At 45.0% G+C, this 22,622-nt stretch overlaps 1 protein-coding gene across 7 annotated transcripts in view; it reads right to left on the bottom strand.

Annotated features, from left to right (window-relative positions):
- Positions 1 to 22,622, bottom strand: part of TNC (tenascin C) — a 122,492-nt gene that overhangs the window by 52,416 nt on the left and 47,454 nt on the right. For all 7 annotated transcript variants that reach the window (XM_045043153.1, XM_045043155.1, XM_045043152.1 and 4 more), the window contains 8 exons: positions 13,361 to 13,954; positions 9,296 to 10,705; positions 7,740 to 8,003; positions 6,619 to 6,734; positions 5,529 to 5,685; positions 1,874 to 2,143; positions 408 to 593; positions 62 to 151 (listed from right to left, as the gene is read on the bottom strand). In XM_045043153.1, coding sequence (XP_044899088.1) covers positions 62 to 151; positions 408 to 593; positions 1,874 to 2,143; positions 5,529 to 5,685; positions 6,619 to 6,734; positions 7,740 to 8,003; positions 9,296 to 10,705; positions 13,361 to 13,817 — 2,950 coding nt within the window. In that variant the 5' untranslated portion in view covers positions 13,818 to 13,954. The remainder of the gene's footprint in view (positions 1 to 61; positions 152 to 407; positions 594 to 1,873; positions 2,144 to 5,528; positions 5,686 to 6,618; positions 6,735 to 7,739; positions 8,004 to 9,295; positions 10,706 to 13,360; positions 13,955 to 22,622) is intronic.

Consider the following 22,622-nt stretch of genomic DNA (forward strand, 5'->3'; position numbering starts at 1 on the left):
TGGGCCCTAGCGTGTCTGTATGCAGGAGCCCAGTGGTGGTGGGGATCCAGGGGCATCTCACCTGTGGCCGCATTGATGGTGGCCGGATCGCTCTCCTTGTCGGCCTTCACGGCAGACACTCCGATCCCATATTCAGTTCCCGGCCTCAGACCTAAGTGAGAAAGAATGTGCAGGTCGATATTATTCAGCCCCAAACTGGAAAGACTTTCAGAGGATCGGAAGAATGGCCCTGAGCTGCCTGTCGCTGGAGGCCGTGATTTCTCAGTGTCTGGTATGTTCTACAGACTGAGTCACTGAATTCCGAGTGAGAGAGGTAGCTGGGAACCGCAGCGTTTTCTCCTTGTGGAGGGCTGCAAAATGGGGACACGTGCCCCACGGGCCCGCTGGGTCTGGGGTGCGCAGCTCACCTGTGAGCGTGGTTTTGGTTGTGGTTTGCTGGCTCCTTGGCACTTCCACCTCAGCATGGTCACCTCCGGAGATGGGCGCATACTTAATTCTGTAACTGTCAATGGCTGCCTTGCCATTCCTCCACTCCAGGGTGATGCTGTTGTCCGTCTGGGAGACGCGACGGAGATTCCTGGGAGCATCCAGGCCTGTGTGGAAGAGGAAGGGACATTTATATCACAAACACTAGGCACCAGGAGACTGGGAGTCTGACAGTTTCAAGCTGAAACATGAAAGGCACCTACCCTTGGAGAAAAAAGACAGTATCTCCCCCACACCCACCTGTACTGCTGATGCACAGATGGAAACAAATACTGCATGTAGGGCACCTCTCCCCTTTACTGATGTGTGTGATACTCTAGTCATGCATGCGCTCCCCAGATTTTGTGCTTAAAAAAAATATAAACAGAAACTTACAAATAAGGTCTGTGAGTGTAAGTAAGAACTGGTCTGTTGTGCCCATCGCTGCACTTCTAATAAATCACACGGAGCTCACTGAACTCCGAAGAAAATATTTATTGAATCAGTGATTGATTGACATCTTGGAACTTTTAAAAGGCTGCCACAGGCTAAGAGGTTACAGGCCTCTTTGTCATTCATGCTTTCCATAAACTGTACTTTATTATGAAAATATTTATTTGAATTTTATTTTAATCAGCTTTTGTCTGAGACTGTCAGACCAGCAGCATCTTCTATGTATGCTTTTCTTTTTATTTTATTTTATTTTTTATTTATTTTTATTTTTATTTTTTATTTTTATTTTTTAAATTTTATTTTTAATGTTTATTTATTTTTGAGACAGAAAGAGACAGAGCATGAATGGGGGAGGGTCAGAGAGAGAGGGAGACACAGAATCTGAAGCAGGCTCCAGGCTCTGAGCTGTCAGCACAGAGTCCGATGCGGGGCTCGAACTCACAGACCGTGAGATCATGACCTGAGCCGAAGTCGGACGCTTAACCGACTGAGCCACCCAGGCGCCCCTATGTATGCTTTTTATTTTTATTTTTGGAAGGTTATTTGGGTATAGTTTTTTTTTTCTTTGAAATATTACTCTCTAGGGGCACCTGGGTGGCTCAGTCGGTTAAGCGTCCGACTTCGGCTCAGGTCATGATCTCACAGTCTGTGAGTTCAAGCCCCATGTTGGGCTCTGTGCTGACAGCTCAGAGCCTGGAGCTTGCTTCTGATTCTGTGTCTCCCTCTCTCTCTGTCCTTCCCCCACTTGTGCTCTGTCTCTCTCGCTCTCTCAAAAAAAAAAAAAAAACATTAAAAATATATATTACTCTCTACAATATTTTAGAATAAACACTTAAAGGAATGAAGTTTCCCTTTCCATTGTCCTACTGTAAAAGGAGACTGGAAGGCACCCTAGCATGGAGTGAGAGAGGAGTCACAATCCCTTCCTGGCTGTTCACAGGCGAGGGCCCATTACCTGTCGTGAAGGTCTCTTTGGCAGGGTTGCTGGACATGTCGCCCCTGCGGGAGATGAGGGACACCTCATACTCGGTGTCCGGCTTCAGGTTCCCGATGGAATACTGGTTCTCGTCATGTGTGAGATCGATGGTGGTGCGGTCGCCGGGCACGTCTTTGATTCCGTAGGAGAGCTCGATGCCGTCAATTTCGGCCAGGGGCTTGAACCAAGTGATCAGAGCAGTAGTGTCTGTGACATCTTTCACCTCTATCTGGCCGGGGGCATCCAAGCCTGTTACAGGCAGACAACGGAGTGGTTTCAGATACTGGGGCCAGGGCTAGGGGCTGAGCAGAGAGGAGCTTGCAGCCATCCAGATCCACTCCTGAACAGGTAGGTGTATACTGACCATCTGACCTTTTTTTGTCTTTCTGAGTCTCAATTTCTTATTTGACATGCTATAAATAGGGATGATGCCAGCTACCTTGAAGGATTTATTGGGTTTTTTTCGCACATTAAAGGAGATAATGCTCACAAAGCATCTAGCACAGAGCCTGGAGCATGGCAGTTACATGATAAATGGTCGTAGCCCTGTTGTTATTATCAGTACGGTTCTCTTAAGTTGAAGAAACATGCTTAGGGCCTATTTCATTAGAAAACAAACAAACAAACAAACATTGATTTAGCTTCTCTGGCTTTTTAATTAGGCAAAACTGCCTGGATGGTTGATGACTTCTCCATTAGAATTATGGAGCCAAAAAGTGAGGCCACCCCTAGCTTGGCCAGGTACGGAGAGTCATTTGTGATGAAACACTCCACACAGAAAGTCACAGCCATCCCAAGCCTCGCCATCTTTGTGCCTTTGTCTCAGCTCTCCTCCCACCTCACCCACTCTGGTGTTATTGTGTTGTGCTGTGTGTGTTGTGTTGTTGTGTGGTGACAGCAGGCGTGACATGCTATTTATTTCTTACCTCCTGGCCTCTGCCCTTGCTTTTCCTTTGTATCTTCTTCCTGAGATTGCCCTTCCCCCTCCAAAAAAATCTCCCATTCAGCCTTCAAAACCTCACTGATATGTCCCTTCCTAACGAGGGCCCTGTTTGACCCTGTTGTAATCAGGTAAACACATTTACCCTTCCCAACGTGTATAAAGTTTTAGTTACATAAGATGGATAAGTCCTAGAGATGTGCTGGACAACACAGTGCCTACAGGTGACAACATAGCATTGGACACTTCACAACTCATGGAGAAGGTAGACCGCATTCTAAGTGCTCTTGCCACGATTAAAAATACGAGTGCTTTAATGCACTTTTTTCACTGTTGTGTACCACATTTCTCTACAGTTTATTCAAACTGTGTTATTCAATTTAGATAGGGCCTAAATTCATTCATTTAGAGAGTGGGTCCTTGAACCCTTTTAATACCCAGCATAGCAGCAGACTTTGTCGTTTATGTCTTCATTCTTTTTTTTTTCTCAAGATATAAACAATTTTAATGCACACGTTAAGACAGACAAAACATTCGGTAAATGCCTAAAATTAAGATATTAGGGCATTTAGTTAGTGTTTATTTCTTCAGTTTAAAAATAGCTAAGTTTGTGTTTTCAGCATTGGTTGAGGAAACAATATCAAATGAAAGGAACTTTAGTTTTATATAGGAATGAGAAGGAGGAATAAGTCATAGCTGATTGTGAGAAACCTACACGGTCCATTGTTTGAATTCAAAGTGTTGATCCATCAGTCTCAGCTTACAGGCGATGAACCCGTAGAATGCACAATGAAAATGAAGCTACAATTCCACCGTGAAGCTGCCTGTCCCATGTGCTTACAGGTGCCAGCAAGCACCCACACCACACCTGCTATGGTCCTTAGCAGCCCTTTCATAAGAAGGCCGGATCAAGTAAAGCTCACTGATCACCCCCCAAATCTGGTACCCTTGAACAGAGGACACTAGCTCTTACTACAATGCCAAGCACAGTGCCTATTATGTATGTCCTCACTCTCATGACAACCCCGTAAGGACACTGTAAACCCATTTTCCCGATGGTAGGGTCATTAAAGAAGCAGACTTGCACAAGGTGACAGTGAGTCGTGGAGCTGGAATTCACACTCGGGTGTGTGTGGGTCCAAAGCCCGTGCTCTTTCTCCTTTAAATGTGAACGCCTCTCAAGAGCATCCAGATGCCAGAAATGGTTGTCATACAGCCTTATACAGATACCAGAGGGAAGGAGCCAAAAATGCTTTGTCACCCAAACTTTAAGGTCCTTTAAGCCTAGATAAAGTTCGGGTATTAGCAAAATGAACACATAAACGTCTGCCTCTCAGTGTTGATATTTATGTGATTAAGGAACTTCAGGCATTGGGATGTTTGCCCTGCTTAGAAGAATAAAGCAGCCGATCCCCAGAATTAAATTAAAAAGAAAGGGACAGACAAAAGAAAAATTTTTTTGTAGTTTCCCTACAAAAGCAAGTAAGCATTTGCTTGATTTCTTCTATGCCTTGGTGGTGATCTAATGATTTTTTTCCTGTTGATACCTGCTTTCTACCTACCACAGAGGGATGGTGTCAGCATGATGGAAAACACTTGCTTACAGAGGAGACAGTCTAGGAGTTGGCTCAGAGCTAGGCAGAATGTGCAAATATTTAAATGCAAGATGTTCTATCTTGCCATTAGTCAACAGATTTAACTTTTCCAACAATCTCTTGCCAAAAAGAATCAATTCCTGAAACAGTTGGCACATATGGTATCTTGAAGATAAAAAGGTTTTCTCAAATGGCAATGCAACATCATTTTATTTGTTTATTTATTGATGTTTAACAAATTTGCTTCTCGGTAAAACAGCTCCAAATTCAGATTGATTTTCCCCTCACCAAAGGATCTACTAGTGCCAAATTCTATTCTATCCCCAAGAAGCTCTGACATGTTTATTACTGAGTGACATTTAATTTCTGTTCCTATTGGAGACATGGGGTCAGCATTCTACATAAACCAGAGGCTAGTCAGTGCTAGTGGTAAGGGGATTGAAGTTACAAAACTAGACCCTGCTTACAGCTCTGCCCCTGATATTGTTAACCATGTGGTGTTTGTTAAATTGATTTAGATTCTCTAAGCCTCAGTTTCTACTAATAACAATAATATTTGCCCTACCTCTCTCACAAGACTGGTATGTAGATTAGGTGATGTGGTATGGTCTTACCTATCTTGTACCTGTGCCCCCTTTGAAATGTCACTGTGAGCCTCCTCTCATCAAGAGACGCATCTATTTTCTCACCCCTGAAATCTGGACTGGCCTTGAGATTTGCTGTGACAGAGTGATATGGTGCCACTTTTCAGCCAGTCCAGCTGCCGGGGGAGCAGGCCCAGGCTGGCAGACTGAGGCTGAGACACCAGGTGAAGCAGAAAGGCACCATCCTGGTTAAGACCAATGAAGGCCAACCAGCCCCCAGGCCACACAGATGTGTAAGCGAGCCCGCTCAAGAACAGAATTGCTCAGCTGAGACCAACCCCAAATCATCCCCGTGCAGAATCATTGTTTTAAACCACTAAGTTTGGGGTTTGTTTTTTATAGAGCAAAATCTAGCTCATGCAGATGTTGTGTAAGGGGAAATGTTATCAACCAGAGGTGCTATGGGGTACAATCAGCTTTGTCACGGTGTCAGTGCTATTAAAGGTGATACTCACGGGTAGTGGTCACCCTCTTCAGGCCTGGGCCCCGGGTATTGTTTTTCACGATGTGCAGAGAGATCTCATACTCTTGCCCAGGAGCTAGGCCAGTTTGCCTGTATGTGGTCTCTGGTCTCCTCAGGCTTTTGGTGATCTCTCCCTCATCTTCTTTATTCTGAAAGATAGGAACACCTTGATAAGAACTAAAGGAAGGGGATGCCTGGGTGGCTCAGTCGGTTGAGCAGCTGACTTCGGCTCAGGTCATGATCTCACAGTTCATGTGTTCAAGCCCCGTGTTGGGCTCTGGGCTGACAGCTCGGCTCAGAGCCTGGAGCCTGCTTTGGATTCTGTGACTCCCTCTATCTCTGCCTCTCCCCTGCTTGCACTCTGTTTCTCTCTTTCAAAAATAAATACACATTAAAAAAAAAAAAGAACTAAAGAAGGTGCCAGCCTCTTCTTTCATGTGATTTACTCCTCTGAATCCCTTCCTTCACTAAGCACTCACTAGGCATCAGATCAGCTTGGCGGGTGCTGAGGACACAGACATGATAAGGACATTTCTCAAGTTTGCTTCTCCCTCTTGTAAACCAATCTGCTCACTCCTCTGACACTCAAGTCAAGTGACAGAATGTGAGAGCCAAAGAAGTTCTAGAGCCACAAACTCAATCCTTCCTTTGATAGACCGGGAAGCCAGCATCACAGAAGTTGGGTGGCTGTCCCATAGTCACGCAGTTAGTTAGTAGCAGAGCCTGGGCTTGGACTCAGGAACCCACTTTCCTGCCTCATACGTGCTTTTAGGCCCAGGGGACATTTGGAGACAGAGGTCATTTCTTCTCTTCTTTGCCTCTGAGTAGAGATTTGCCAGACCATGAGGCACAAAGGGAACCTAAAGATGGCTTAGCATCTATCTGAGCTCACAGCCCTAAGAGCTATGTTTACTGACTTCTTAAAATAACTGAAAATATATATGCAAACATGCAGGGGCTAAGCACAGCCCTGACCCCCACCAGCAGCTAAGCAAATAAAGTTGATATAAAAGTGTGTAGAGCCCTCGGATCATCTTTCAGATCCCTGAGGTCAAATATGCCCACTCCTCTGGGTGCTTTACCATATTCCGGAAGATGATCTCCCACGTCTCAAAAGCGATGTCCAGAGGATCCCACTCCACCTCCACAGATGTCTCCTTGATGGACTTGAACTTGAGGCCTTCAGGTGCAGGCAAGTCTGTCAGGAAGACCAGAGAGAAGGATTCTGCATGTGTGTGTGGAGAGTGACACAGCGGTGATTCCCCTAAACCCCACTGGTGGATGCCTCACTCCGTTAGGGCTGGAGTGTATTTCTGACTGCTTCAGGGATACTGTCTACTGATGAGGCAGTGTGAAAATTAACATTGGGACCCACCATATGATTAAACATTGGCAATTTTGTATGGTTAAACCTGTTATGTAGAAGGGTCTGGAATCAGACAGAATGGACTCAAATCTAAGCTCCACCATTACCAGCTTTGTGTGCGTGAGCGAGTTGTACCAAGAGCCGCAAGCCTTAGCTTCTCCACTCAGGAGGGGGAGGTAAGTATGCCTGTTTCTTTTGGGGAACTAAGTGAGGACTGAGTGATATACTGCATCACGTAGACTGCTGGGCATGCCTCCTGGCACATGGCCCACATTTAATACGTGGTAGCCAATGTTATTATTGCTAAGCAAAGAAAAAGATCAATTTCTAGACACAACTTGCTTTTAAGGTATGAAGGTAATTATACTGATATTGGATTCTTAAAGGAATAACTTGAACTCTGTAAAGTTTCCACTTTGTAAAAACATATAGGGACAGTGAGCTCCATAGGAAGGCTGTAGTAGAACAGAATGGTGAAGAGTATCAGCCTGCAACCAGACTTCCAGGGTTTAAATCCTCACCATTTATGATTTGGGATGAGATGCTTAACCATTCAGTCTCAGTTTCCTCATCTGTAAAATGGGTTAATACTTGCCCCTATCTTATAGAGTTATTATGAGTCAAGTGAATTAGTATATGAGGGGTTTCTTTAAAAAAAAAATATTCAATGGGTTTAGCTGGATCCCAAGGTCTTAACTGGTGTGATTCTGACAGGACAGCTATACAGCTATGGGGGCAAAGGCGGAGCAGGGACTGATGGGGGTGGTGGTTATGCACTGGGCAAACAGAGGGCGGTAGAGGCTGTCAGGGGGTTGGGGGTGGGTTCTGCTCACTCACAAGTGGCCACCCTGGCACTGACGGGGATGCTCCTCTTGTTTTCCAGGATGGCGAACACGCGGATAAAGTACTCCACACCAGGCTCCAACTCCCGGATGGTGGCGGATGTCTGGTCCCCGGGCACGCGGAACTGCATTTCCAGGCCATCCTCGTGGGTGGGTGTGTACACGACGAGGTACTCGGTGACCCGCATCTCATTGTCCCAAGCCAGGTTCACGGTCTCTTCTGTCACTTCTGTCACAACGAGGTCTTTGGGAGGGGACACTGGCAGGAATAAGAAAGGACAGCTTGGGTCGGGTTTTGTCAGTAAGGTACTCTGTGAATTCTCTCTAGGTTTGTTTCCCTTGACTTGTCCCTTCCATGGCCAGTCACAGAGGCCTAAAATCCAGCTTCCGTTTTCTAAAATGAAAAAGGTCATCAAGGACCCCCTGCTGTGATCCAACCTTAAAACCTTTGGTGGCCTTCAGGCTAAAGTTCTGAGCCTGCAACATGGCCTTCTGGTTTCTTTGGGACCCGGCCCCTCTGAATTCTCTGTTCTCTGGATATTAATTCAGATTCAGGCCATCTGCGTGGGAACGTGCAGCCTGAGCTTGGCTCCCGGCTCTGAACTTGAGGTCACACGCTGTTAGTGCTAGAAGGCTATCTGGGACTCATTTGGTCTAATTCTTTCATTTTCTAGATGTGAGTGAGGCAGAAGAACTGGCCCAACTTTGTGTATCTCATCACATTTGGCTCCTTGCCAGCCTGCTGTTCTTTTCAACCAGGCTTCCCTGCCTTGGGCACATTAAACACATTTATTTATTCCTATCAATAATACCTTTAATCAGAGCAGAAATTCTCTATTACAACAGGTACGGTATGGGTGCGTGAGAGGGGTGCAAAGACCCCCCCCCCTCACTGAACATGAGCATTATCATTCTTGGTTGTATTTTTACTCACTGCTTATTGAGCACTTACTGTATACTGTGCCTTGTGCTGTCAGGATAGTGTTCCTTTAAGGAGCTCATAACCCTTGGGATTAAAGACTGTTATGAAAAAAAAATGATTTAAGAGATGGGCCTGCCTCATAAGTGATTAGCACTCACTCTTTAGCTGAGTGTGCAGTTAAAAGTTTGTTTAATGTAATCTCACTGTCCATTCAATTGAGCCGAGTCTTTGCTTCCATCCAAATAGAGGGCTTTAGTTTATTTCTGGTTTGGTGTCAGTGGGGAGTAAGAGAGAAGGCTCATATTTAGCAAAGAGGCTGTCTACCTCACCATGGGCACTGGGCGTTAAACTTGGGGTAGACGAGTCAGGTAAACCAAACAGCTCTACCGTGTATGAGCTAGGTGTCCTTGGGACAATTCTATGACCTCCCTGAGCTTCTGAGCCTTCAACTAGATAGCCCCGTGACAGGTGACTAACCAGGGCCTCTGTAAAGGTGCGCGTGTGTGCGCGTGTGTGCGCGTGTGTGCGCGTGCGCACGCACGCGTGTGTAATACGCAGGTGGCTCTCCAAAGCGCGCCCGCCGCAGGCTCCCTCACAGCCAAGGCCGCGCTGGTTCAGTACGGACTCACCCTCGGAGCAGTCCTCCCCGGCATGGCCCTCGCTGCAGATGCAGTGGCCCTCCACGCACTGCCCCCAGCCACTGCAGTCGTTGGGGCAGGAGCGACGCCCACAGTCCGGGCCCTCGAAGCCCTCCTGGCAGACGCACTGACCGTCCTCGCAGCGGCCCCGGCCGTGACAGTCTCCGGGGCACCTCCGCTCCTTGCAGGCTGTGCCCATGAAGCCTTCACGGCACACGCACTGCCCGTTCACGCAGCGGCCTTGGCCGTGGCAGTCGCCCGGGCACGCGAGCTCCGCGCAGTCGGGGCCCCTGAAGCCGTGCTCGCACTCGCACCGCCCGTCCACACAGCGGCCCCGGTTGCTGCAGTCCCCGGGGCACCGCAGGTCGCGGCAGTCTTCGCCCGTGTAGCCGTCATCACAGACGCACATGCCGTTCACGCAGCGGCCGTGCCGGTGGCAGTCGTTGGGGCAGCTCATCTCACTGCAGTCGTAGCCCTGGAAGCCCTGCTCGCACACGCACTTGCCCTGCACGCAGCGGCCCCGGCTGTGACAGTCGTTGGGGCACCGCAGCTGGCCGCAGTCCTCCCCTGTGCGGCCCTCGTCGCACACGCACTGCCCGTTGACGCAGCGGCCGTGGCCGCTGCAGCCGTTGGGACACCTGAGCTCGCCGCAGTCCGCGCCCGTGAAACCGTCGTCACACTCACACCTCCCGTCGACGCAGCGGCCGCGGTTGTGACAGTCGGCGGGACACCTCTTCTCGCTGCAGTCGGCCCCGGCGAAGCCCGGCTCGCACACGCACTGGCCCTGCTCGCACCGGCCCCGGCCCGAGCAGGCGTTCGGGCAGCTGAGCTGGCCGCAGTCCTCGCCCGCGAAGCCCTGCTCGCAGTAGCAGGTCCCGTTGACACAGCGGCCCCGGTCGAAGCAGTCGTTGGGGCAGATGAGCTCGCTGCAGTCCTCACCCGTGAAGCCCTCGTCGCAGACGCACTCGTTCTCCACGCACCTGCCGCGGTCGTAGCAGTTGTTGAGGCACAGGGGCTCGCTGCAGTCGTGGCCCGCAAAGCCGTCCCGGCACACGCACCGGCCGTCCACGCACCTGCCGTGCTCCTCGCTGCACGGCACCGGGCACACCTCCTGGCTGCAGTCGGCCCCCGTGTAGCCTTCGAAACACACGCAGACCCCGCTCACGCACTTGCCCTGGTCGTTGCAGTCACTGGGACAGGCCAGCTGGCGGCAGTCCTCCCCTGTGAAGCCCTCGTCGCAGACGCACTGCCCGTCAAGGCACTGGCCCCGCAGGTGACAGCTGCCTGGGCATTCAGGCTCAGAGCAGTTGGGGCCTTTCCAGCCGGGTTCACAAACACAGCCGCATCCTTCTGTGCTGAAGTTCCCGTGGCCACTGCAGAAGGGCCTGGTGTCCAGGCGGCCTACAAGAAGAGAAGAGGCAGGCCGCTGATTGTAAGCAGCTGGTGTCCAGGTCACCACCTGTCAAACCCAGCTTCAAATTCAGCCAGAAGAGGGTGGCACCCTCAGGCTCCAACTGGCTTGAAAACTAGTTGCTTGGTGTGTGAAATCAGAGGGGACTGGCATCCAATTAGAGTAGGCACGGATTCGTAACCTGTACTCTCTGAAATTGTACACTCACGTGCAAGATTGTGTGTTAATGTGCGTATCTGTGTGTGTGTGTGTGTTCCCCCCACCTCCCTGGGGGAGGATCTACAGTTTTTATCGAATTTTTACGTATTCCCAGGACCCCAGTGATTGCAAACCACTGCCTTGTGGAACAGGTTATGCTGGGCCATGTTATTTTTCCTGCACCTAGCCAAGGTCAAGCACATAAGAGAACAATTGTTTCATGCAAGAAATATTTGTTGAACTGAACTCTGAATTCTGATTCTGGCTCAATAGCTGTGCCACATTTGGAAAGACACTTAGATGCTCTGAAGATCAGTTTCTTCATTGGTCAAGTGGTACCAAGAGCCCACTTCCCTCGGGTTTATCACGGTTAAGTGAGGACATTATGAACCTACTCTTGTTCTCATTGTGATTTTCTCCTGCAGAGGTTTTGGGGTTGACTCAAGTTGGTATGTGGGTTTACGTTCTACAGCAGGGAGCAAGGCAATTAATAAAATGGTTGGAAAGGTAAGAATTAAATATATGTTTTCATGTATGGTAGCCACTAGACACACGTGGGTATTAATTGCATTGTGGCTAGTCTGAATTGAGAGTTGCTAAGGAAGTTAAATACATACAGGATTGCAAAGACTAAGCTTAATGAAGGGAATATAAAATATCCTTTTTTTGTATTAATAATTTTGTATTGATTCCAGGCTGAAAAGTGGATAATTTGGCTACACTGAGTTAAATAAAAACAGTTGATTGAAATTATTTTTACCTGTTCCTTTTTCATATCATTAGTGTGATACTGAAGAGTGAAGAATACATATCTGGCTCATGTTATATTTCTACTGGACAGCACCACACTGAATAATTATTTCAACCCAGTCTTTGGCATTAACCCTGTTGTGTAACTCCCATTTGCATTTTCCAGGGAATCGATAGATATTGAATATAAAGTAATTTGTGTATAAAGAAAACTTTTTTTTTTTTGTCTTGGAAACCTAGCGCCTGCCCTATAGTACTCTCCACTTATGGTGATTAGGCCTACTCTTTTTAAAAAAATGTTTTATTCATTAAAAAAATATAACTGTTAAACATACATATTGAAATATGTCTAAGGTTGCTAATTGTCAAATAAATAGAAATTAAAATAACGAAGTACCATTTAATCCTTCTATTACTTTCCTTCCAAATTTTAATAAATACATATGCATTGTAAAATAAATAAATAAACAAATAAAAAGTTTTATTTACTTAATTTGAGAGAGAGAGAGAGAGAGAGAGAGAGAGAGAGAGAGAGAGAGAGAGGTAGAGGGGCAGAGAGAAAGAAAATCCCAAGCAGGATTCACGTTGTCAGCGCAGAGTCCAACACAGGGCTCAAACCCATGAACTGTGAGATCATGACCCGAGCCAAAATCAAGAGTCAGACACTTAACTGATTGAGCCACCCAGGCACCTCAGTTAGGACTACTCTTGAAATACCTTATCAAAGTGCTTTCTGGTAATTTTTTCTGAGTGGCAGCAATAAAGAGGTTCAGCTCTGATTTGAAGCTACTTAAAGTCCCAGTGCTCTGTGCTCTGTCAGCTCTAGGGAGTAGAGATGAACACAATTTGGAAGTGGCAAAATTCCTGACAAAGGGGATGCCCTGGAGACAGAGTATCATGGGGGGAGTGTGAGTTCTGGAGACCACAGGCACACTCAGAGCTCCTCTCTCTTATTACTCTTGGTGCCCTTTTTGTGCCAGTTGGTTAACTTCTTTGAATCTCAGTTGTCAGATCTGTAGAATGGGAGTATTAAACCATACTCCAGAGAGTTGTTGGGAGGGTTCAATGAGATAATGAGTTACAGTGCCTGATGCATAAAGGGGCTCAATGCATCTTGTGATCGTCATTGGAGTTGCCATTATACTGGAAGATTATTTTCCAATTCCCAGATTTAGTACCCCCATAAACAGAACTGTGTCTTTGTAAAAACACCAGGGTGTGGGATATCGTGGCTCAAGTCCTACCTCAGCCACTGGTGGCAGGACCTTGAGGAATCCCATCCTCCTTCTGGACCTTAGTTTCCATGCCTGTACAAGGAAGTGATGGGGCCATATCAGCACCTTTCAGGGAGTGATCTTGGGCCAGAAACTTCATAAATATGCTCATAGGTTTTGAGGTAGAGAGTGTGTAGATCCTGTGGTCAAATAAGTGTTAGAAACTAGCCATTAAAATGGAACAAGATTTTTCCAAGCAAGACTTCTCAGAAGCTTAGAAACTCCTCTGAGAAACATTGTCATCAAGACTCTCCAAGAGCAGAACAGAGATGGTTACATTCTCCACATTTATTTGACCACAAAATCTCTTTTCAATGAACACTTTGTGAGGCTAGTTCCCACAGGGAACCCCTTTGGAAACAACTGATGGATCTGGCCACGCCCATCATTTCTCCCATCCGGACAGTGAGGCGCTGGGCGTACCTTCAGCAGGCTGGAGACAGCAGCCTGCTCCCGTGGTGCACTGCTCCCGCAGGGAAGACACCATATTCTCCAGCTCCTCCAGTCTGCTCAGAAGCTCCTTGACATCAGGAGCCGCGGCACAGCCACAGGCCCGCCGGGGGATATTGATGCGGTGTGTGAAGACGATCTGATTTTCCCCGTCTACTGTGTGCTCCTGGAAGCTTTCACTGGGCTCTGATGGTGGTGGGGCCAGGTCTTTCTCCCCACTAGCGGATTCCAGATCCACTGAGCACTGGGAACCTACTGGCAGCTTGATGTTGTAGACATGGTTAAACACCACTGGCTGGTGTTCCTCGGGTAGAGTGACATTCACCCCACTCTGTCGCTTGTGCCGGATGACCTTCTTGAGGACCCCACCTTCAGTAGTGAGGGTAAGCAAAGCTAAGAAGATGCCCGCCAACATCACCATGGCCCCCATGGTGGAGGTGGGTTTGGCTGGGTGTTTCTGTGTTCTTGGATCTTAGGGTGTCTCACTCTCAGGCAGAAGTGGGGATGTGGAAGCACAGAGTAGAATCCAGATCAGTTTGTTCCTGGTCTTCTTGGAGGAATTCTCTTCTACAATAAGGGAAAACAACAAGTGTGTTAGTTCTATTACTGATTGAATCTATTGAATATCATCATTCCAAGTGAATTTTGATTTTCTATCTCCTGTGTTTGAGTTCTCCCGATATTCCTTCAGTTTTCACCGTAGTGCTGACACAAACTGGTCTCTAACAGAATATTGCAGGGGTGCCTGGATGGCTCAGTCACTTAAACATCCAACTTTGGCTCAGGTCATGATCTCATGGTTTGTGAGTTCAAGCCCCATATGGGGCTCTGTGCTGACAGCTCTGGGCCCGAGAGGGATTCTGTGTCTCCCTCTCTCTCTCTGCCCCTCCCTGCTTGCTCTCTCTCTCTCTCTCTCTCTCTCTCTCTCTCTCTCTCTCTCAAAAACAAACGTTAAATTTTTTTTATAAAAAATAAAAGAATATTGCAATCTTGAAGGCATGATTCACTGACTTTTCAGCTTCTGGAAATATAGGGAGACAGCAGAGAATAGACATTAGGACAAAACTTTGGAATATTGTAGACCAGACCTGGGTTTTGATCTCAGCTCTAGCTCTGTGCCTCTGGGTAAGTCATGTAACTTTTCTTTGTCCTATGTTACTTTCTATACAGTGAATGGCTAAAGTGAGGGTTAAAGTAATGATATCAGTAAAAATATTAAGTAGAAATATTTCATGGATTTACGGATCCCTTCAATATTTACTAGAGGAGCCCACTGAGTCCTTGTATTGATATGAAGGTCATCATCCCAGTAGATGTTCAGTAATTCCTGTCTCTTATTATTGATCCTCCAATCTGCATTGAGCAGCATCCACTGGTTCTCTCTGCTCTGGGAGGCAGAGGTTCAAACGATGAATGCCAGAAGGCAAGGTGAGTTTCAATTACAGCCTAGCTTCTTACTAGTTATGTGGCTGTAGGAATAGTATACTCTACCTCTTTTGAGCCTCTGTTTCTCTTTTCCTTGATTTATTTCTAAAGACTTAAAAAGTCAGGTTTTTTTGTGTGAAGAATCTGACACAATGGTTCTAAACCAGTTGTTCAAACCATGATCAAGGGCAAGAGATGGCTCAGAAAGAATGCCCACCAGCCTCTAATGTTTTATCCAGTCTACAAGTACTTGTACTAGTCTTACTGAGTGTTATAGACTAAATCTTGTCCTCATCTCCCCTCAAATTCATATATTGAAGCCCTAACCACCCATTAGACTATATTTGGTGATGGGGCTTTAGCGAGGTAATTGAGTTTAAATGAGGTCATCAGGGTGGGTCCCTACTCTGCTGGTGCTCTTGTCCTTATAAGAAAAGGAAGAGGGGCGCCTGGGTGGCACAGTCGGTTAAGCGACCGACTTCAGCCAGGCCACGATCTCGCGGTCCGTGAGTTCGAGCCCCGCGTCAGGCTCTGGGCTGATGGCTCAGAGCCTGGAGCCTGTTTCCGATTCTGTGTCTCCCTCTCTCTCTGCCCCTCCCCCGTTCATGCTCTGTCTCTCTCTGTCCCAAAAATAAATAAAAATGTTGGAAAAAAAAATTAAAAAAAAAAAAAGAAAGAAAAGGAAGAGACACCAGATGACAGGTCTCTCCCTCTTGTCTTCTTCTCTCTCTTTCTCTCTGCTTGTGCACAGAGGAAAGGTCATGTGAGGACACAGTGAGAAGGCAGCCATCTGCAAGCCAAGAAGAGAGGCTTCCCCAGAACTGAATCTTCCAGCACCTTGAACTGGGACATCTATTCTCTAGAACATGTAAGAAAATAAATTTTGGGGGGCGCCTGGGTGGCTCCGTTGGTTAAGCGTCTGACTTAGCCCAGGTCATGATCTCACAGTTTGTGAGTTTGAGCTCCCATCAGGCTCTGTGCTGGCAGCTTAGAGCCTGGAGCCTGCTTCAAATTCTATGTTTCCCTCTCTCTCTGTTCCTCCCCTGCTCATGCTCTGTCTCTCTCTCCCTCAAAAATAAATAAACATTGATTAAAAAAAGAAAAAAAGAAAATAAATTTTTTTTTGTTAAGCCAAAATAACAATCTATGGTATGTTGTTATAATAGCCCAAGAAGATTAATACACTGAGTTTTCTACAATAATCAGAGTTCTGTAGAGGTAGAAATAAACATAAGACCAACTGCCTACCCTCAGAGGCCTTAACAATAGATTATAAATAAAATGGAATCACACATTTAGTACTTAAGGAACAAAGCAAGAAGGAAAGCAAATTACTGATATTGTGATATAGAGTATAACTGCTCACGAAATTTGAAAAAAATAAAAATAATTGTCAAAAGAGTGGTAGTTGGAAAGGATAGAATTTAAACTGAGCCTTAGAGAGTGAAAAGCATTAGGTACCAACAGAGTATGGAGAAGAGTATGCTATTGTGAGGCAGTTCTTACCTTGCTAAATTGTCTTATTCATCTGTCTTATGACTATTTATCAGTACAGCTAATCAACATAGTGGAGGAAAGGGTTGTTGTCAAAGGTCTTTGAGAAATTATTTTTTAAATAATTTTTTAAGTTTATTTATTTTGAGATAGAGAGAGAGAGGGAGAGAGAGAGAATCACAAGCAGGCTCCGTGCTGTCAGTGCAGAGCCTGATGTGAGGCTCAAACTCACAAACTGTGAGATCATGACCAGAGCCGAGATCCAAGAGTTGGATGCTTAACCAGTTGAGCCATCCAGGCGCCCTGAGAAATTATTGAATGGATAGGGAGACATGGCTAAACCTTAGGTGGTTATAATATCGGCCTAAACATGCTATGGATTCATGTGGGAATGATATATACAGGGCATGAAGTCTTTCATACTCCTCTTTAATTAGGAAATATACCTAAATGTAGTTCAAGAAAGTAGTTAAGGGCTATTTGGCTTTTAATCAGTCATTTCACAAATTGGCATTTTTCAATTACCCATGCTACTCTTTCACTTGCTCATTCAGAGTTAGCTATTTATGTCAATTAGATGCAGTATTTAGAATGCTTATCCTATGGAGGTTTTCTAACTTTTTTTTCCAGAAAGGTCTTATCCCCGTGATAGGATGCATCAACATGATACCACGTGATTGCCTCCTGCATGACAACAGAAAGTCTTTGCAAAAATCTGGAGAGGGATTATGGCAGGGAAAATGGAACTAAGAAGCATTCTGTAGGACTGAGCAGGGGTCTGGGGAGCTAGAAAACACTGGCTATGCACTTTATTTATTTATGTATTTATTTTTAAAGTTTATTTATTTATTTTGGGAGAGAGTGTGAGCAGGGGAGGGGCAGAGAGAGAGGGAAAGAGAAAGAATCACAAGTGGGCTTTGCCCTGTCAGGAAGGATGACCTCACCAAAGGTGAGATGGTAACCTGAGCTGAAATCAAGCCTAGGATGCCCAACTGACTAAGCCACCCAGGCACCTCATTGGCTATGCATTTAATCAAGAACTTCCTATCCACACATCCCCACCACAGCCTAATTATATTCATGCTTGATATTTTACCAACTATCCATGTAACATCTACTTAGGGCATCTACCCCCTGGTTAGGCAAAACCAAACAAAAAACAAAAACAACAGCAACAAAAAAAGGAAGCAAACACTTCTTTTGAGTATGCTTTCTTATTCAAATTAGTTTCCTAAATAAGAATTTGTGGATCTGTGGTGTAGGCCAGCTCACTGAATAAAAATTATTATGAAGAGAAACTTGGCAAGTTCTTTTCTTTTAAACCAGCATAGCCCATTTTATTTGTTTACTGGACAAATATTCATTAATTGCACACTCTATTGCAATCGCTTTAACTCTCTTTGCCTTCCACAAAGTCCTTCCTTCCACCCCCTTCCCATCAATTCTTAGTCTCTTCTTTTTTTTTTTTTTTTATGAGGAAGGGCCATGGGCCAAGCTTGAAATGCTTTTGGACTTTTATCCAATGCTTTTTTTGTGTGTTGCTAAATGACTTAAATTTCCATCTAAAAGGCCATTAGAATTGCGGGTTGAGACTCTGAGGCAATGAGTCTAGGGTAATAATGACCAGAGTATGGGTTGAGTGAGGATTTTTCACCGTGTAAGAGCCGTGTACTGGCACAGCAAATACCACATTGTTTGGAGGAAGGAAATGTGATTCTTGAGGGTTGTGTATTTCCCACTGGCTCATGGTGGTCTGAGGGCAGGTGGATTTTTTTTGTACTTTAGAAAAGACCCATTACATCTCCAGTGTGGAGGAAAACACCCAGGCTTTGGGATTAGACACACCTGGGTTCAGTGTCACTCACTAGCTCTGTAAGTTTGCCAAGCTATTTATCCTCCCTAAACCATGATCTTATTGGTAAAATCGGAGTCGGAGTCTTTCCAGAGGGAAGTATGGATTAGAAATCTGTACAGAAAGTACCCGGCATGGCGTCAGGTGCATAGTAGGCACACTTTAAAAAGTAGCCCCTATTTCTTGCATTCCTAGGAACAAAACCTAGCATGAGTTCAGGGCACTAGATTCCCTTTGCTTAAACTTAAGCTTGACCTCCACATTGAATACTGTCTTAAACTCTGCAGCCACCTGGATCTAGATGAAAGAGGAACTGCAGAAATTGCTGAGGGGAGAGGAGATAAACCTTATGAAGATAAATTTTCTAGAACTGGAAATATTTACACCAGAGAGGAAAATAGGGAGCAAAGAATAACCTTTAAAAATGTAAAATATTCTCCTGCAGACAACTGGCTGGTTAATGTCTCCTTTGAGGATAGACCTAGGGATAATTACTTTAGATTCCAGTTGGTGACATTTAGGTTAGGTATGAAGGACCATGCTCTGAGAGTAGGGCGTTTAAATTTTCAGAATGAACGACTCACTCTATAGAGACTCTTTAAAAAGCACAAGCAGATTATTATCTTTATAGGAAGTGATCAGGCAACGGAAAGTCTGGAAAGGATCTTGTAGGAGGAATGAGTGTGGACCTGTGTGTGTTTATCTTGTAGTTGAAAAAGCCAGGGTTGAGAAAGACAGGATGACCATGTATAAATCCTAGGGAAGCAGGAACTGGCTAGTCCCTTGTGCCGTCAGTGACAGAACAAGAGTCAATGTGTGTTTATGTTGGGGGTGGGGAGGAGGGCTGGTTACAAGAAGGCAAATTTCAGCACAACAGGAGAAATATTTTTCTACTTGGAACTCTCCAACAGAAAGGGCTTCTTTGAGAATATAGCACACTCCAAGGCATTGGAATGTAGACTCGTGTTGAAGAACACAGGCTTTGTAGACAAACTGTCTTGGGTTTGAGTCACCGTTCACCTTTCTCTTTCTTGGGCAAAGTGTTATCTACTACCCTAAGCCAGAGTCACTTCGTCATTAAAATGTGATACAGGTTCCTCAAAGGATTGTTGTGAAAAGTGCATGAGATAATGCAGGTAGTGGGGACGGCACAATCTTTGTCAGCAGCAGGAGCTCATCAAAGGGAAGCTTCTGTAGTGAAAAGTATGGACTTCAATGAATAATTTGCCTAGAATTTGCTTTCTCTCAACTCTTGAAATCCCTACCCTGGCATATACCAATCTGTTTTTTTAAACAGGGATAAAAATTCTGCAGGGAAGTGGAGATTTCTCAGAGATCCCAGACAAATATGCTTTGGGACATATGGGTATAAATATACGTATGGGTCTATCAATCTTTTAAGATTAAAGGATCTGATTAGCATCGATATTTTCAAATGAGAGCAACAGGAAGAGACACAGCTTTTGCACTGGCTCAATCATAGATTGTTATGGTCATACATTTAGGACAAATGGGCTATTTCCAAGCGTTGCATGTTGCCCAGGTCTTTATTCTGTCTCAGCATATATTCTGGGTGCAGAAAAGTACACACAGATCAAACTTCACTGTGTGTCTTTATCAAAGGCAATTTTTGGAGCCAAATGAACTCCTGCACACTATTTTTATGAGACCCCTTAGGTCCCTCCATTCCTGTTAATTTCTCAAAACATAATTAATCTGGAGGGGAAAAAAAACTACCATAAACATTTCCCCATAAGATAGAAGGTTCAAGAAGAAGTAGAAAATTTTGAATTCATTGGTCTAGAGCTGTGGTGTCCAATATGGTAGCCACTAGTCACCAGTGGATGTTAAAAATAAAATGAATTAAAATGAAATATAATTAAAATTTCCATCCTCAGTTATAATGCTCACATTTCAAGTGTTTTACAATGGCATGTGGCCAGTGACCATAACATCGGTGCAGATAAAGAACACTTCCATTGTTTCAGGGAAGTTCTACTGAGCAGTATTGGTTTAGAGGGGTGCTTAGTGGTAGTAAGTCCATGGTACAAATGAGAAAACTGAAGCTCAGAGAGGTCAAAGAGGCACTATATGATGCTGATACGTGTCCCGTTTAATGAAGATGGGTGAGTACGTCAGGTAGTACCTGAGGAAGGAGACTAGTGAGAGAAGATGGCATCTTCTAAACACAAGCAAATATGTATGTGATTATAATTTCCATTACATTTTTGGACCTTACATGTTCAAACATATCCAGGTACATGTGGTCTTAATGGCTACTGTCCTCCTCAAATCTGAAGAGATATCCATCTTGCCTCAGGTTAGCATCCTTCCCTCCCACCCTCCATTCTACCTTGGGATAGGAAGTTTTTTCTTCTTTCTCTTTCTGCATCCCTTAGAGCCCCAAGTTCTCTATGAGTTTCTTCTCTTCAAGTGAGACCAAAGACTAGCTACTCTAGGGACCATTTTGGCCATGCCTAACATCTTGTCCTGCTCTGCCTCACCCTTTTCTTGGAAGATGCTAGAACTTGTCAAACAAAGATAATTTATGGCTCTTCTTCTATTGACCCTACACTACTCTGTCCCAAAGTTTTTGAGGGGACTCAGTCCATTTACTTCAGTAATATAAACTATTCTATTGATGAATAGCAATATTCATCAACATTCATTTTCTCCCGAGCCTCACTTGCCTCATCCCCTACATTCTTATACATATATCTATTTCATCATGTTTTGGGATGAAGTTAGATGTATGTTAAGCCACTAGCATAGTGTCTGGCACACAGTAGGTACTTTACATATAGTGGCTAATAATAATAGAAGCAGTAATAACACTGGTCAAATAGAGAATGGATCAGAAAGAAAATTTTGCATCTAGAAAGGATGAGAGAATCAGAGAGATACATCATGATTATAGTAATATAATAGGTAACAACAGAGATTGGCCGGCTTAACTCTATTCATGTTTAAAGTGGAGGGAGGCTGCACTTTTGTGAGGGGCTTAAGTAAAACACTTTGAAAGAAATGCCATTTGAGATGGATCTGAAGGATGGGTGGCATTTTGAAAAGTGGATGGATATCACTGTAGTAGGTGGGTAGAATCTGAAGCCTGTGGAAGTTTAGAAAGGGAACAGAGAAAAGGCAAAAAAGTTGGGATGCATGGCTGATAAGGAGAATAAAGAAGTTGACAGTAGAGGTGCCTGGGTGGCTGGGTTGGTTAAGCATCTGACTCTTGATTTTGGCTCAGGGTATGATCTCAAGGTTTCTGGGATTGAGCCCCACATCAGGCTCTGCACTGACAGCCTGGAGCCTGCTTGGGATACTTCCTCTGTCTCTGCCCCTCTCTCAGTCTCTCTTTTTAAAAATAAATAAATAGGAGCGCCTGGGTGGCTCAGTCAGTTAAGCGTCTGACTCTTGATTTTGGCCCAGGTCATGATTTCATGTTTGTGGGATTGAGCTCCACGTTGGGCTCTGTGCTGGTGTCCCAGAGCCTGCTTGGGATTCTCTCTCTTCCTCTCTCTCTGTTCTTCCGCTACTTGCTCACTCGCTCTCTCCCAAAAGAAATAAACACTAAAAATGTTTTAAGTAAATAAATAAAGAAAGAAGCATTTAACTAAAAAAAGATGACAGTAATAACAGATGCTTCCCTTTGTGGCTCCCTGATAGAGGCAAAGGTAGGGTAAAGGGTATGAAATACTGAAGGTTAGTTCTCCTAGGCATGTCAACAACATTAGGGGGAGCAGAAAGGAGCAAGCACATGGAGTTGGTAGAATGATAGTAAGGAGTACATGAAAGGTCCATGTGAAGAGTTGGCACTAAGCCCAGGAAGCAGTGTTGCATCTCTCTAAGAATAGATGTCTAATAGCTCAGTGTCCTCTGCTAAAGGGACTAGGTAGAACACAGGCTTCTGTCTTCAGTCCTTTGGTCTCCAAATACCTGGCATATTTATGGTACCTGCCTCCTCCCTCTCAAAATTTAAAAAGATAAAAATAATCGTCCTGAAGCCTTTTTTTTTTCTTTTAAGTGGGGGAGGGCGTTAAACCATTAGGACTTCATTACTGTTAAAATATAAAAATTAGTTCTTATTTCAACTTCTTTGGTATTAGATGTTGCCAGTGTAGGATCATTTTCCAGAGCTTGGCATTACAGATTTTTATTCAGAACTTTACTCTGATGTCACACTTCATTTAATAGATGGGGAAACCACGGTCGGTATCATGGGAGCCATATCCCAAGGACTTTTTGGACAATAATTTTATACTTTAAAGTGCCTCTTGTCTATTTATCAGATCTGTCCCTACCCCATCCCCAAGTAGAGCTGTTTGGTAGCTAACCTTTTGGAAGCAGCATGACATAAACTATCAGTTATTTTTAGGCACCTCACCACAGGACAAAGACCGTTGTTAGATGAAGGAATCAACAATCTTTGAATTCTTTCCTGGTCACAGCTGGAGAATAAACAAT

The sequence above is a fragment of the Felis catus genome, chromosome D4 (assembly GCF_018350175.1).
Source record: "Felis catus isolate Fca126 chromosome D4, F.catus_Fca126_mat1.0, whole genome shotgun sequence".
NCBI lineage: Eukaryota > Metazoa > Chordata > Mammalia > Carnivora > Felidae > Felis > Felis catus.